This window comes from Coregonus lavaretus (genome assembly GCF_964263955.1).
Source record: "Coregonus lavaretus genome assembly, chromosome: 35".
Taxonomy (NCBI): domain Eukaryota; kingdom Metazoa; phylum Chordata; class Actinopteri; order Salmoniformes; family Salmonidae; genus Coregonus; species Coregonus lavaretus.
Window position 1 is genome coordinate 18,583,502 of NC_140022.1, and position 15,818 is coordinate 18,599,319.

The 15,818-nt window shown below is 42.5% G+C and overlaps 1 protein-coding gene across 1 annotated transcript in view; it reads left to right on the forward strand.

The window, feature by feature from the left end:
• The window catches only part of LOC311109677 (nuclear factor erythroid 2-related factor 2-like), a 32,770-nt gene extending 21,163 nt beyond the window's left edge, over positions 1 to 11,607 (forward strand). The window contains exon 5 of the mRNA XM_084152641.1: positions 10,293 to 11,607. Within this exon, the coding sequence (XP_084008767.1) occupies positions 10,293 to 11,519 (1,227 nt within the window). The 3' untranslated portion in view covers positions 11,520 to 11,607. The remainder of the gene's footprint in view (positions 1 to 10,292) is intronic.
• Positions 11,608 to 15,818: the final 4,211 nt, after the last annotated feature.

Sequence of the window (15,818 nt, forward strand, 5' to 3'; positions counted from 1 at the left end):
TGTGCAAGTTCTCCCACTTAAAAAGATGAGAGAGGCCTGTAATTTTCATCATAGGTACACGTCAACTATGACAGACAAATTGAGATTTTTTTTCTCCAGAAAATCACATTGTAGGATTTTTGATGAATTTATTTGCAATTTATTGTGGAAAATAAGTATTTGGTCACCTACAAACAAGCAAGATTCCTGACTCTCACAGACCTGTAACTTCTTCTTTAAGAGGCTCCTCTGTCCTCCACTCGTTACCTGTATTAATGGCACCTGTTTGAACTTGTTATCAGTATAAAAGGCACCTGTCCACAACCTCAAACAGTCACACTCCAAACTCCACTATGGCCAAGACCAAAGAGCTGTCAAAGGACACCAGAAACAAAATTGTAGACCTGCACCAGGCTGGGAAGACTGAATCTGCAATAGGTAAGGAGCTTGGTTTGAAGAAATCAACTGTGGGAGCAATTATTAGGAAATGGAAGACATACAAGACCACTGATATTCTCCCTCGATATGGGGCTCCACGCAAGATCTCACCCCGTGGGGTCAAAATGATCACAAGAACAGTGAGCAAAAATCTTAGAACCACACGGGGGGACCTAGTGAATGACCTGCAGAGAGCTGGGACCAAAGTAACAAAGCCTACCATGCAGTGCAAGACGTGTCCCCCTGCTTAAGCCAGTACATGTCCAGGCCCGTCTGAAGTTTGCTAGAGTGCATTTGGATGATCCAGAAGAGGATTGGGAGAATGTCATATGGTCAGATGAAACCAAAATAGAACTTTTTGGTAAAAACTCAACTCGTCGTGTTTGAGGACAAAGAATGCTGAGTTGCATCCAAAGAACACCATACCTACTGTGAAGCATGGGGGTGGAAACATCATGCTTTGGGGATGTTTTTCTGCAAAGGGACCAGGACGACTAATCCGTGTAAAGGCAAGAATGAATGGGGCCATGTATCGTGAGAATTTGAGTGAAAACCTCCTTCCATCAGCAAGGGCATTGAAGATGAAACGTGGCTGGGTCTTTCAGCATGACAATGATCCCAAACACACCGCCCGGGCAACGAAGGAGTGGCTTCGTAAGAAGCATTTCAAGGTCCTGGAGTGGCCTAGCCAGTCTCCAGATCTCAACCCCATAGAAAATCTTTGGAGGGAGTTGAAAGTCTGTGTTGCCCAGCGACAGCCCCAAAACATCACTGCTCTAGAGGAGATCTGCATGGAGGAATGGGCCAAAATACCAGCAACAGTGTGTGAAAACCTTGTGAAGACTTACAGAAAACATTTGACCTGTGTCATTGCCAACAAAGGGTATATAACAAAGTATTGAGAAACTTTTGTTATTGACCAAATACTTATTTTCCACCATAATTTGCAAATAAATTCATTAAAAATCAGGCCTCATCTTTTTAAGTGGGAGAACATGCACAATTGGTGGCTGACTAAATACTTTTTTTCCCCCACTGTAGATACTTTTGTACCTGTTTCCTCAAGGTCCTTGTTCTGAGATTGATTTGCAATTTTCGCACCAAAGTATGTTCATTTCTAGGAGAAAGAACGCGTCTCCTTCCTGAGCGGTATGATGGCTGCGTGGTCCCATCGTGTTTATACTTGCGTACTATTGTTTGTATAGATGAAGGTGGTACATTCAGGCGTTTGGAAATTGCTCTCAAGGATGATCCAGACTTGTGGAGGTCTACAATATTTTTTTCTGAGGTTTTGGCTTATTTCTTTTGATTTTCCAATGATGTCAAGCAAAGAGGCACTGACTTTGAAGGTAGGCCTTGAAATACATCCACAGGTACACCTCCAATTGACTCAAATGATGTCAATTAGCCTATCAGAAGCTTCTAAAGCCATAACATCATTTTCTGGAATTTTCCAACAGTCAACTTAGTGTATGTAAACTTCTGACCCACTGGAATTGTGATACAGTGAATTATAAGTTAAATAATCTGTCTGTAAACAATTGTTGGAAACATTACTTGTGTCATGCACAAAGTAGATGTCCTAAGCGACTTACCAAAACTATAGTATGTTAACAAGACATTTGTGGAGTGGTTGAAAAATGAGTTTTAATGACTCCATCCTAAGTGTATGTAAACTTCCGACTTCAACTGTAGGTACTACACAATGGACGAATTCATAAGGCCACAACAAGCCCTGTTCAGCCAGGTAATGGACACCTAAAGAATGTTTGAGCGGCTGCTGCAGCAGGGCTGGCGAGGACACACCACAAGCACGCCTTTGTTTGAACAAATTTGAAGAGGAAGAGTTTGGCAACAGCCAGGTGTTTTTGTCTTTATCCTCTGGTAATTGGAGGAAAAAAGTAGACTTCCTGATAATTATCTTTTATTTATGATTAACCTTATTAACTTTCTCAAACAAGTATTATTGTGCATCACACCAAATATACATACCCCACATGCAAGAAAATACATTTGCCAAATTTTATGTGGTGAAATAGCACGCAGAGCTTTGTTAGAACTCATCGAAACTCTGCAAAGATGTCGAGACAATGTGATTTAGACGTGTGGTATGAAAAATGTTGTGATATCATATATTCTGAAATGTGAATAAAGAATACACCCCCAAGTCCAGGAAAGCTTACATCCCGAACAAGCCTTATTGGAATGATGTGGTAAGGGACCTATGATCTGTATTGCGCAAGGCTGAGCACTTAATTCTACAGTAAAGATAGGAATACAAGATAACATTTTAGAAAGGAATTTAAGAAAAAACATCATGTGTTTGATAAAGACTCTGCCTATTCAAACAGATATTACACCTTTAGGAGATACAGACAAGAAATCCTCAACAGTTCTGGAACCAAATAAGTTAGGACCAAAACAACATAAGAAAATTCCAATGAAAGTCAGAGACGAACACAGGGGCTGAACACGATATTACGCAGGTACTGTATGAGTGGGAGAAGGGGTTTGCAAGTTTGTTCTCAGGTAACGAAAATGTGGCGTATATTGTTCCCTGTAAACTAAACTGGAAAACACAACGTCATACTCAGAACCCTATTATGTATGTAACCCATACCTAAATGAGGAGCTGTCCGTGGCAGAAGTTAAGAAGGCGATTGACGCAGCAATAAATGAGAAAGCATTTGGATTTCATGAAGTTCCTAGTGAAGTCTTAAAATCCCCTAAATTAACTGAAGTTCTACATGGTTTGCTCTGAATTTATTTAGAGTACAGTATACTGCCATCCACTTGGTATAAGGCCATAGTGAATCCCATTCCCAAATCTTTAAAAAATTACCCGAGAGTGCACTGAACTGGAGAGGCATACAGTGGCTTGCGAAAGTATTCACCCCACTTGGCATTTTTCCTATTTTGTAGCCTTACAACCTGGAATTAAAAATGTTTTTTTGTGGGGAGTTTGTATCATTTGATATACACAACACGCCTACCACTTTGAAGATGCAAAATACTTTTTTGGGTGAAACAAACAAGAAATAAGACAAAAAAACAGAACTTGAGCGTGCATAACTATTCACCCCCCCAAAGTCAATACTTTGTTGAGCTACCTTTTGCAGCAATTACAGCTGCAAGTCTCTCTTGGGGTATGTCTCTATAAGCTTGGCACATCTGGCCACTGGGATTTTGCCCATTCTTCAAGGCAAAACTGGTCCAGCTCCTTCAAGTTGGATGGGTTCCACTGGTGTACAGCAATCTTTAAGTCATACCACAGATTCTCAATTGGATTGAGGTCTGGGCTTTGACTAGGCCATTCCAAGACATTGAAATGTTTCCCCTTAAACCACTCGAGTGTTGCTTTAGCAGTATGCTTAGGGTCATTGTCCTGCTGGAAGGTGAACCTCCGTCCCAGTCTCAAATCTGTGGAAGACTGGAACAGGATTCCCTCAAGAATTTCCCTGTATTTAGCACCATCCATCATTCCTTCAATTCTGACCAGTTTCCCAGTCCCTGCTGATGGAAAAACATCCCCACAGCATGATGCTGCCACCACCATGCTTCACTGTGGGGATGGTGTTCTCGTGTGATGAGAGGTGTTGGGTTTGCGCCAGACATAGCGATTTCCTTGATGCCCAAAAAGCTCAATTTTAGTCTCATCTGACCAGAATACCTTCTTCCATATGTTTGGGGAGTCTTCCAAATGCCTTTTGGCAAACAGCAAACATGTTTGCTTATTTTTTTCTTTAAGCAATGGCTTTTTTCTGGCCACTCTTCCGTAAAGCCCAGCTCTGTGGAGTGTACGGCTTAAAGTGGTCTTATGGACAGATACTCCAATCTCCGCTGTGGAGCATTGCAGCTCCTTCAGGGTTATCTTTGGTCTCTTTGTTGCCTCTCTGATTAATGCCCTCCTTGCCTGGTCCGTGAATTTTGGTGGGCGGCCCTCTCTTGGCAGGTTTGTTGTGGTGCCATATTCTTTCCATTTTTTAAATAATGGATTTAATGGTGCTCCGTGGGATGTTCAAAGTTTCTGATATTTTTTTATAACACAACCCTGACCACTATGTCCCTGACCTGTTTGGAGAGCTCCTTGTTCTTCATGGTGCCGCTTGCTTGGTGGTGTCCCTTACTTAGTGGCGTTGCAGACTCTGGAGCCTTTCAGAACAGGTGTGTATATATACTGAGATCATATGACAGATCATGTGACACTTATATTGCACACAGGTGGACTTTATTTAAATAATTATGTGACTTCTGAAGGTAATTGGTTGCACCAGATCTTATTTAGGGGCTTCATAGCAAAGGGGGTGAATACATATGTACGCACCACTTTTCCGTTATTTATTTTTTAGAATTATGTGAAGTACATTTTTCATTTCACTTCACCAATTTTGGACTATTTCGTGTATGTCTATTACATTCAATCCAATGTTTTAAAATTAAATTACAGGTTGTAATGCAACAAAATAAGAAAAACGGCAAGGGGGATGAATACTTTTGCAAGGCACTGTAAGTTTACTAGGTACGATCTATAAATTATATTCATCCATCCTCAACAGTAGGTTAATTACCTTTTTGGAGGATCAAAACATTCTGGTGGAAGACAATTAATGAACTTGCACCTGTGGAACGGTCGTTAAGACACTAACAGCTTACAGATGGTAGGAAATTAAGGTCACAGTTATGAAAACTTAGGACACTAAAGAGGCCTTTCTACTGACTCTGAAAAACAAAAAAAGAAAGATGACCAGGGTCCCTGCTCATCTGTGTGAACGTGCCTTAGGCATGCTGCAAGGAGGCATGAGGACTGCTGATGAGGCCAGGGCAATAAATTGCAATGTCCGTACTGTAAGACAGTGCTACAGGGAGACAGGACAGACAGCTAATCGTCCTCGCAGTGGCAGACCATGTGTAACAACCCTGCACAGGATTGGTACATCCGAACATCACACCTGCGGAACAGGTACAGGATGGCAACAACAACTGCCCGAGTTACACCAGGAACGTACAATCCCTCCATCAGTGCTCAGACTGTCCGCAATAGGCTGAGAAAGGCTGGACTGAGGGCTTGTAGGCCTGTTATAAGGCAGGTCGTCACCAGACATCACCTGCAACAATGTCGCCTATGGGTACAAACCCACCGTCGCTGGACCAGACAGGACTGGCAAAAAGTGCTCTTCACTGACGAGTCGCGGTTTTGTCTCACAAGGGGTGATGGTCAGAGTCGCATTTATCATCGAAGAAATGAGCGTTACACCGAGGCCTGTACTCTGGAGCGGGATCGATTTGGAGGTGGAGGGTCCGTCATAATTTTATTTTTATTTTAGTCATTTAGCAGACGCTGGTCTGGGGTGGTGTGTCACAGCATCATCGGACTGAGCTTGTTGTCATTGCAGGCAATCTCAACACTGTGCGTTACAAGGAAGACATCCTCCTCCCTCATGTGGTATCCTTCCTGCAGGCTCATCCTGACATGACCCTCCATTATGACAATGCCACCAGCCATAATGCTCATTCTGTGCGTGATTTCCTGCAAGACAGGAATGTCAGTGTTCTGCCATGGCCAGCGAAGAGCCCGGATCTCAATCCCATTGAGTACGTCTAGGACCTGTTGGATCGGAGGGTGAGGGCTAGGGCCATTCCCCCCCAGAAATGTCTGGGAACTTGCAGGTGCCTTGGTGGAAGAGTGGGGTAACATCTCACAGCAAGAACTGGCAAATCTGGTGCAGTCCATGAGGAGGAGATGCACTGCATACTGACTGTTACTTTTTGACCCCCCAGGGACACATTATTAAATTTCTGTTAGTCACATGTCTGTGGAACTTGTTCAGTTTATGTCTCAGTTGTTGAATCTTGTTTTGGACTAAAGGAAACAGCAGAGGGTGCACCCCTCTATCCACATCGACGGGACCGCAGTGAAGGTGGAAAGCTTCAAGTTCCTTGGCGTACACATCACTGACTAACTGAAATGGTCCACCCACGCAGACAGTGTGGTGATGAAGGATCAACAGAGCCTCTTCAACCTCAGGAGGCTGAAAAAATTTATTGGCACCAAAAACCCTCACAAACTTTTACAGATGCACAATTGAGAGCATCCTGTTGGGCTGTATCACCGCCTGGTACGGCAACTGCACTGCCCGCAACTGCAGGGCTCTCCAGAGGATGGTGCGGTCTGCCGAACGCATTATCGGGGGCAAACTACCCACCCTCCAAGACACCTACAGCACCCGATGTCACAGGAAGGCCAAAAATATCATCAAGGACATCAACCACCCGAGTGTGCAAAGCTGTCATCAAGGCAATGGGTGGCTATTTGAAGAATCTCAAATATAAAATTATATTTTTATTTGTTTAACACTTTTTAGGTTACTACATTATTCCAAATGTGTTATTTCATAGTTTTGATGTCTTCACTATTATTCTACAATGTAAAAATAAAAACCCTTGAATGAGTAGGTATGTCCAAAGATTTAACTGGTAGTGTACACTGATTTTGAAGTGGATTTACCTAGTGAAATCAATATGGGATGATAGCTTTCACCAGGATTCACCTGGTCAGTCTGTCATGGAAAGAGCAGGTGTTCATAATGTTTTGTACACTCAGTGTATGTATACAGTTCATTCGGAAAGTATTCAGACTCCTAGACTTTTTCCACATTTTAAAAAACAATTAAAAACCATTTAATCTACACAAAATACCACATAATGACAAAGCGAAAAACAGGTTTTTAGAATTTCGTGCTAGAAAATTAAAACCTTATTTACGTAAGTATTCAGACCCTTTGCTATGAGACTCAACATTTTGCTCAGGTACATCCTGTTTCCTTTGATCATCCTTGAGATGTTTCTACAACTTGATTGGAGTCCACCTGTGGTAAATTCAATTGATTGGAAAGGCACACACCTGTCTATATAAGGCTCCACAGTTGACAGTGCATGTCAGAGCAAAAACCAAGCCATGAGGTCGAAGGAATTGTCCGTAGAGCTCCGAGACAGGATTGTGTCGAGGCACAGATCTGGTGAAGGGTACCAAAACATTTCTACAGCATTGAAGGTCCCCAAGAACACAGTGGCCTCCATCATTCTTAAATGGATGAAGTTTGGAACCACCAAGACTCTTCGTAGAGTTGGCCGCCCGGCCAAACTGAGTAATCGGGGGAGAAGGTCCTTGGTCAGGGAGGTGACGAAGTACCCGATGGTCACTCTGACAGAGCTCCAGAGTTCCTCTGTGGAGATGGGAGAACCTTCCAGAAGGACAACCATCTCTGCAGCACTCCACCAATCAGGCCTTTATGGTAGAGTGGCCAGACGGAAGCCACTCCTCAGTAAAAGACACAAGACCGCCCACTTTGAGTCTGCCAAAAGGTACCTAAAGACTCTCAGATCATGAGAAACAAGATTCTCTGGTCTGATGAATCCAAGATTGAACTATTTGGCCTGAATGCCAAGCGTCACGTCTGGAGGAAACCTGGCACCATCCCTACGGTGAAGCATGGTGGTGGCAGCATCTTGCTGTGGTGATGTTTTTCAGCGGCAGAGACTGGGAGACTTGTCAGGATTGAGGGAAAGTTGAACAGAGCAAAGTACAGAGAGCTCCTTGATGAAAACCTGCTCCAGAGCACTCAGGACCTCAGACTGGGGCGAAGGTTAACCTTCCAACAGGACAATGACCCTAAGCATACAGCCAAGACAATGCAGGGGTGGCTTCGGGACTAGTCTCTGAATGTCCTTGAGTGGCCCAGCCAGAGCCCGGAATTGAACCCGATCAAACATCTCTGTGATAACCTGAAAATAGCTGTGCAGTGACACTCCCCATCCAACCTGACAGTGCTTGAGAGGATCTGCGGAGAAACTCCCCAAATACAGGTCTGCCAAGCTTGTAGCGTCATACCCAAGAAGAATCGAGGCTGTAACCGCTACCAAAGGTGCTTCAACAAAGTACTGAGTAAAGGGTCTGAATATTTACAGTACCAGTCAAAAGTTTGGACACACCTACTCATTCAAGGGTTTTTCTTTATTTTTACTATTTTCTACGTTGTGGCGAACCAGTTTCATCATAGCGCTTGATGGTTTTTGCGACTGCGCTTGAAAAAACGTTCAAAGTTCTTGAAATGTTCTATATTGACTGACCTTCATGTCTTAAAGTGATGATGGACTGTTGTTTCTCTTTGCTTATTTGAGCTGTTCTTGCTATAATATGGTATTTTACCAAATAGGGCTTTCTTCTGTGTACCCCCCTACCTTGTCACTACACAACTGATTGGCTCAAACGCATTAAGAAGGAAATAAATTCCACAAATTAACTTTTAAGAAGGCACAGCTGTTAATTGAAATGCATTCCAGGTGACTACCTCATGAAGCTGGTTGAGAGAATGCCAAGGGTGTGCAAAGCTGTCATCAAGGCAAAGAGTGACTATTTGAAGAATCTCAAATATAAAATATATTTTGATTTGTTAAACTTTTTTGTTTACTACATGATTCCATATGTGTTGTTTCATAGTTTTGATGTCTTCGCTATTATTTTGCAATGTAAAAAATTGGAAAAATAAAGAACCCTTGAATGAGTAGGTATGTCCAAACTTTTTACTGGTAGTGTATGTAAATGTAATATTTCAGTTTTTTATTTGTAATCTAAAAACCTGTTTTTGCTTTGTCATTATGGGGTATTGTGTGTAGATGTATTGATTTATTTTTCATCTATGTGAAGTGCACTGCTCAGAACACCGGAAGAATTATCACAGAATTATCACTGTGAATTATTGTAATGTTTGTTTGTGTAAATTAAGGGTTGCCAACTGGTGATTTGACACACATAAAATGTAATTAATTCATCATGATAGTATTGATCCAAATAATGATGAAGATTTTTCAGTAAACTATTGGATAAACAAAGTTAATCACACATGACAAACATGGAATCGGAATTGGGCATGGGGGTGCTCTCTGTTGCTGGGCAGGAACTTGATTGGTTCCTTTCGCTGGGTTTGTGTGTATTAAGTGGGGATCAGACCTCGGGTCGAATTCCTCGCTCTTACCTAATCCATGGCTGTCCTACCATATCAGAGACTGAAACCAGACTTGCCTTTTGCCTCTCTCCTCAAACAAAGTCCTGAGAGCAGAGTCAGAGTTGAACAGCGTTCAGACTAATCATGAGTAAATACAGCATGACTGGAGGGGAGAGAGGAGTTGGGTTTGGTTATGTTTGAGAGATTGAGTGTAAACCTGTCATGTCCAACAATCAATCTTCAGGTCAAGCCAGGGTGAGCCGGGGTTGAACAGAGTTTAAACTGAACATGATTATTTTTGCATGACAAGGGCTTGATTGATTGTACTACTATTGATTCTAAACTGAATAAAAGTCAAATTTAGCCGCTATCATAGACTAAGGAAGTGGGCGGAGCGGTAGAGAGGGGGAAACAGGATGGTGGTGGGGGAACCCAAGAGGGTGGGGCTTTATGCTAAGATGTATGTGAATATGACGATATAAACGGAGAGCTGAGAGGTAGACGTGAGATGCTTTGCAAATCATCTCGACTTTTGTCTATTTGTAATAAAGTATCTTAATTCTACAAAAATTCTGAAATACTTTTGATTTTTTGATTAGTATAAGGACTACATTTTCCACATCAATAGAAAGCAATTTTCAGCCATGACTGTACATAGTCTTGAACTAGAATGGCAATGCTATCCAATTTTAGATAATAATTTTACCCATTGTTTATTAGGGTTGCCCACTAGAGATACAAGTGTCTTGTTTTTCACTATGATAATGAAAACATGAAATTAACAGTATCACCTTTCAATATACTAAAATATGTTACAATGTACATAGGTCACTGACTGTTTTCTAATTCTTTGATTTCCTCTATTTTCAACAGCAGTGCCTAAATATGCAAGCATCAGAGATCCTGGATCAGAATGGCTATACCAGCACAAGCATGCCCCTAGTGGTGCAGGACCCTAACTACAGCTTCTACTTGCCTGAGCTCCCAGGCTTGGTCACAAACGTAGATACTACACCACCCGTCCCACTCATCAACAGCTTCAATGGGATGGTTCCCCCTGACAACCTCAACCAAATGACTCTGAAAGCCCCGGAGCTCAACGCAACCTACACCACAGACAGCCTCTGTGAGCTGTTCTACACGGACCCCTCAAACACAAAACCAAGCTCCCCCATGTTACCCTGTACTTCCAATGAGGCCTACCCACTGGAGGAAGTGAGACACAAACCCCTGGAACCGTCAGAAATACATGTCCCCCAATTTTCCCTGACCGATGGACACAAGACTGCTACAGAGTTCCCTGACTCTGACTCCGGTCTGTCAATGGATACAAGCCCCAATGTCAGCTCGCCTAGGAAATCCCATCAGGACGATGGTGCTATGGGATACAGCGACTCAGACCTGGAGGAGATGGACAGCAACCCAGGCAGCAACCAGTCTGAGTACAGAGAGATGTTCTCACTGTCTCTCCATGGAGAAGAACAACAGTCCTCCACTTACAACGATGATCCATCATCACATCTTCCGGCAAACAGCCTACCCTGCACAAAAAGTGAGCTCGTAGAGGGCAACGGCCACAAACTGCGCCCCTTCACCAAAGATAAGCCGAGGAGGCGCTCTGCAGGCCGCCAGTCCCGTCTGTCCAGAGACGAACACCGGGCCAAGGCCCTGGGGATCCCCTTTGCTGTGGAGCTCATTATCAACCTGCCCGTGGACGACTTCAATGACCTTATGTCCAAGCACCAGCTTAACGAGGCCCAGCTAGTCCTGGTCCGAGACATCCGCCGACGGGGCAAGAACAAGGTGGCAGCCCAGAACTGCCGCAAGCGCAAGATGGAGAGCATCTCGGGCCTGGAGGGGGAGCTTGACGCCCTGCGCGACAAGAAGGAGCGCTTGCTCAGGGAGAGGGCCCAGATGGACGGCAGTCTGAAGGAGCTAAAGGAGCAGCTGGGGAGTCTGTACCTGGAGGTGTTCAGTCTGCTGAGAGACGAGGAGGGGAAGCCCTACTGTCCCAGTGACTACTCCCTCCAGCAGACCTCCGATGGCAGGATGTTCCTCGTGCCACGCGTTCAAAAGACACTTGAGGGTGACGACAAATAGTCTCTTCCAGAACCCATTGCACTGCTTTCATTACTTTGGTTCATACCTACTCTACAAGACTACCATGCTCAAAGTTCTATGCTAGACTATCGATTTTATATATGTTGCTTAAGGAGTAGTGAAACAGAGTGTTATTTAGCTTAATTACACTTGGTTAATGCAAAAAATATTGTCAATGTTGAAATCTCTCCTTATTTTGTACAACAATACTTTTTTTTGTTCCTTTCCTCAAAGCTTTGCAAATAGATTAGTACCCTATTTGCTATTGAGACATGATGACGTATGTATGTATGTATGTAAATACAGTACCAGTCAAACGTTTGGACACACCTATTCATTAAAGGGTTTTTCTTTATTTTTACTATTTTCTACCTTGTGGAATAATAGTGAAGACATCCAAACTATGAAATAACACATATGGAATCATGTAGTAACCAAAAAAGAATCACAAATATTTGTATATTTGTGATTCTTCAAAGTAGCCACCCTTTGCCTTGATGACAGCTTTGCACGCATTTGGCATTCTCTCAACCAGCTTCACCTGGAATGCTTTTCCAACAGTCTTGAAGGAGTTCCCACATATGTGAGCACTTGTTGGCTGCTTTTCCTTCACTCTGACGTCCGACTCATCCCAAACCATCTCAATTGGTTAGAGGTCGGGTGATTGTGGAGGCCAGGTCATCTGATGCAGCACTCCATCACTCTCCTTCTGGGTAAAATAGCCCTTACACAGCCTGGAGGTATTGGGTCATTGTCCTGTTGAAAAACAAATGATAGTCCCACTAAGCGTATCGCTGCAGAATGCTGTGGTAGCCATGCTGGTTAAGTGTGCCTTGAATTCTAAATAAATCACAGACAGTGTCACCAGCAAAACACCATCACGCCTCCTCCTCAATGCTTCACGGTGGGAACTACACATGCGGAGATCATCTGTTCACCTACTCTGCGTCTCACAAAGACACGACGGTTGGAACCAAAAATCTCCAAAGGACAGATTTCCACCGGTCTAATGTCCGTTGCTTGTGTTTCTTAGCCCAAGCAAGACTCTTCTTATTATTGGTGTCCTTTAGTAGTGGTTTCTTTGCAGCAATTTGACCATGAAGGCCTGATTCACACTGTCTCCTCTGAATAGTTGATGTTGAGATGTGTCTGTTACTTGAACTCTGAAGCATTTATTTGGGCTGCAATTTCTGAGGCTGGTAACTAATGAACTTATCCTCTGCAGCAGAGGTAACTCTGGGTCTTCCTGCCCTGTGCCGGTCCTCATCAGAGCCAGTTTCATCAAAGCGCTTGATGATTTTTGCAACTGCACTTGAAGAAACGTTCAAAGATCTTGAAATTTTCCGGATTGACTGACCTTCATGTTTTAAAGTAATGATTGACTGTCATTTCTCTTTGCTTATTTGAGCTGTTCTTGCCATAATATGGACTTGGTCTTTTAACAAATAGGGCTATCTTCTGTATACCACCCCTACCTTGTCACAACGCAACTGATTGGCTCAAACCCATTAAGAAGGAAAGTAATTCCACAACTTAACTTTTAAGAAGGCACACCTGTTAATTGAAATGCATTCCAGGTGAAGCTGGTTGAGAGAATGCCAAGAGTGTGAAAAAATGCTGTCATCAAGGCAAAGGGTGGCTACTTTGAAGAAACTCAAATATAAAATATATTTGGAATTGTTTAACACTTTTTTTGGTTACTAGATGATTCCATGTGTGTTATTTCATAGTGTTGATGTCTTCACTACTATTCTACAATGTAGAAAACAGTAAAAAATTAAGAAAAACCCTTGAATGAGTAGGTGTCCAAACTTTTGACTGGTACTGTATTGTATATACAGTCCATTCTGAAAGTATTCAGACCCCTTCACCTTTTCCACATTTTGTTACTTTACAGCCTTATTCTAAAATGGATTACATTATTTGTTTACTCATCAATCTACACACAACACCCCATAATATATTTTTTTTGGTGTACAAATGTATTAAAAATAAAAACAGAAATACATAATTTATGTAAGGATTCAGACCCTTTGCCATGAGACTCGATATTGAGCTCAGGTGCATCCTGTTTACATTGATCATCCTTGATGTTTCTAAAACTTGATTGGAGTCTACCTGTGGCATATTCAATTGATTGGACATGATTTGGAAAGGCACACACCTGTCTGTAGTTTCCACCGTGAAGCATTGAGCAGGAGGTGTGATGGTGTTTTGCTGGTGACACTGTCTGTGATTTATTTAGAATTCAAGCACACTTAACCAGCATGGCTACCACAGCATTCTGCAGTGATACGCCATCCCATCTGGTTTGGGTCTGAATACTTTCCGAATGTACTGTATAATCATATTTTCTGTATAAAAAAAAAGTACCCCTTTTTTCTCCCCAATCTTAGTATGCATGTTATTTTGCTGCAAGTGCTTTTGTCTATTTTATACATGATTTTGCTTTAAATAACTGTATAACTGCTATGGTATTTCCTGACTCTCTTGTGTTTTATATTGAAATAAACTGCCTTATATAAATGTGAGGTTTCTCTTTCTATGCCCCATGAACAAATACTACACACTCCATTAAAATGTTATACACATGGATATATGCTCTGTGTTGTTAGATTAATCATACCTATTCTATTTAATTGTATGCAAAACAAACACCAGCATTTTCTTTCCTTTTGATCAACTTTACTTTGGTCATGGACTCCCTCACTATTTCAAATAACCATTCCCTCAAAAGCCACAATTGACTGTTGGTTAACAATTTAGATTGGAAAGGTCATCAGCTATTTAATTTGTAATCTCCTCTCAAGTAGGTTAAAACAATACCCTCATCAGCACTTCCAGAGGAATTCTCATAAAGGACAATGACAGCCAACAAATATAATCTGAAGAACCTCAAAACCTTAGCATTCACTTTGAAGATCAGGGTGATGTTTCATATGATATACAGAACATTTGGAAAGTATGCAGACCCCTTGACATTTTCCAAATTTTGTTACGTTACAACCTTATTCTAAAATGGATTAAAAAATATATAAATAATAATCAACACAATACCCGATAATGACGAAGCGAAAACAGGTTTGTAATAATTTTTGGAAATGTATAAAAAATGATAATATAAAAATACCTTATTTACATAAGTATTCAGACCCTTTGCTATGAGACTCGAAAAATTGAGCTCAGGTGCATCCTGTTTCCATTGATCATCCTTGAGATGTTTCTACAACTTGATTGGAGTCTACCTGTGGCAAATTCAATTGATTGGACATGATTTGGAAAGGCACATATAAGGTCTATATAAGGTCTCACAGTTGACAGTGCATGTCAGAACAAAAACCAAGCCATGAGGTCAAAGGAATTATCCGTAGAGCTCGGAGACAGGATTGTGTCGAAGCACAGATCTGGGGAAGGTACCAAAACATTTCTGCAGCATTGAAGGTCCCCAAGAACACAGTGGCCTCCATCATTCTTAAATGGAAAAAGTTTGGAACCACAAAGACTCTTCCTAGAGCTGGCCGCCCGGCCAAACTGAGCAATCGGGAGAGAAGGGCCTTGGTCAGGGAGGTGACCAAGAACACGATGGTCACTCTGACAGAGCTGCAGAGTTCCTCTGTGGAGATGGTTGTCCTTCTGGAAGGCTCTCCCATTTCTGCAGCACTCCACCAATCAGGTCTTTATGGTAGAGTGGCCAGATGGAAGCCATCTGAGTGGCAGGGACTGGGAGACTAGTCCGGATCGAGGAAAAGATGAACGGAGCAAAGTATAGAGAGATCATTGATGAAAACCTGCTCCAGAGCGCTAAGGACCTCAGACTGGGGCGAAGGTTCACCTTCCAACAGGACAACGACCCAAAGCACACAGCCAAGACAACGCAGGGATGGCTTCGGGACAAGTCTCTGAATGTCCTTGAGTGGCCCAGCCAGAGCCCGGACTTGAACCCGATCGAACATCTCTGGAGAGACCTGAACATAGCTGTGCAGCAACACTCTCCATCCATTCTGACAGAGCTTTTTTTCCTCATCAATCTACACACAATACCCCATAATGACAACGCAAAAACAGAAATGTTTGCAAATGTATTACAAATAAAAAACTGAAATATCACATTTACATAAGTATTCAGACCCTTTCTCAAGCTCTGTCAGAATGGATGGAGAGTGTTGCTGCACAGCTATTTTCAGGTCTCTGCAGAGAAGAATGGGAGAAAATCCCCCAAAACAGGTGTGCCAAGCTTGTAGCGTCATACCCAAGAAGACTCGATGCTGTAATCGCTGCCAAAGGTGCTTCAACAAAGTA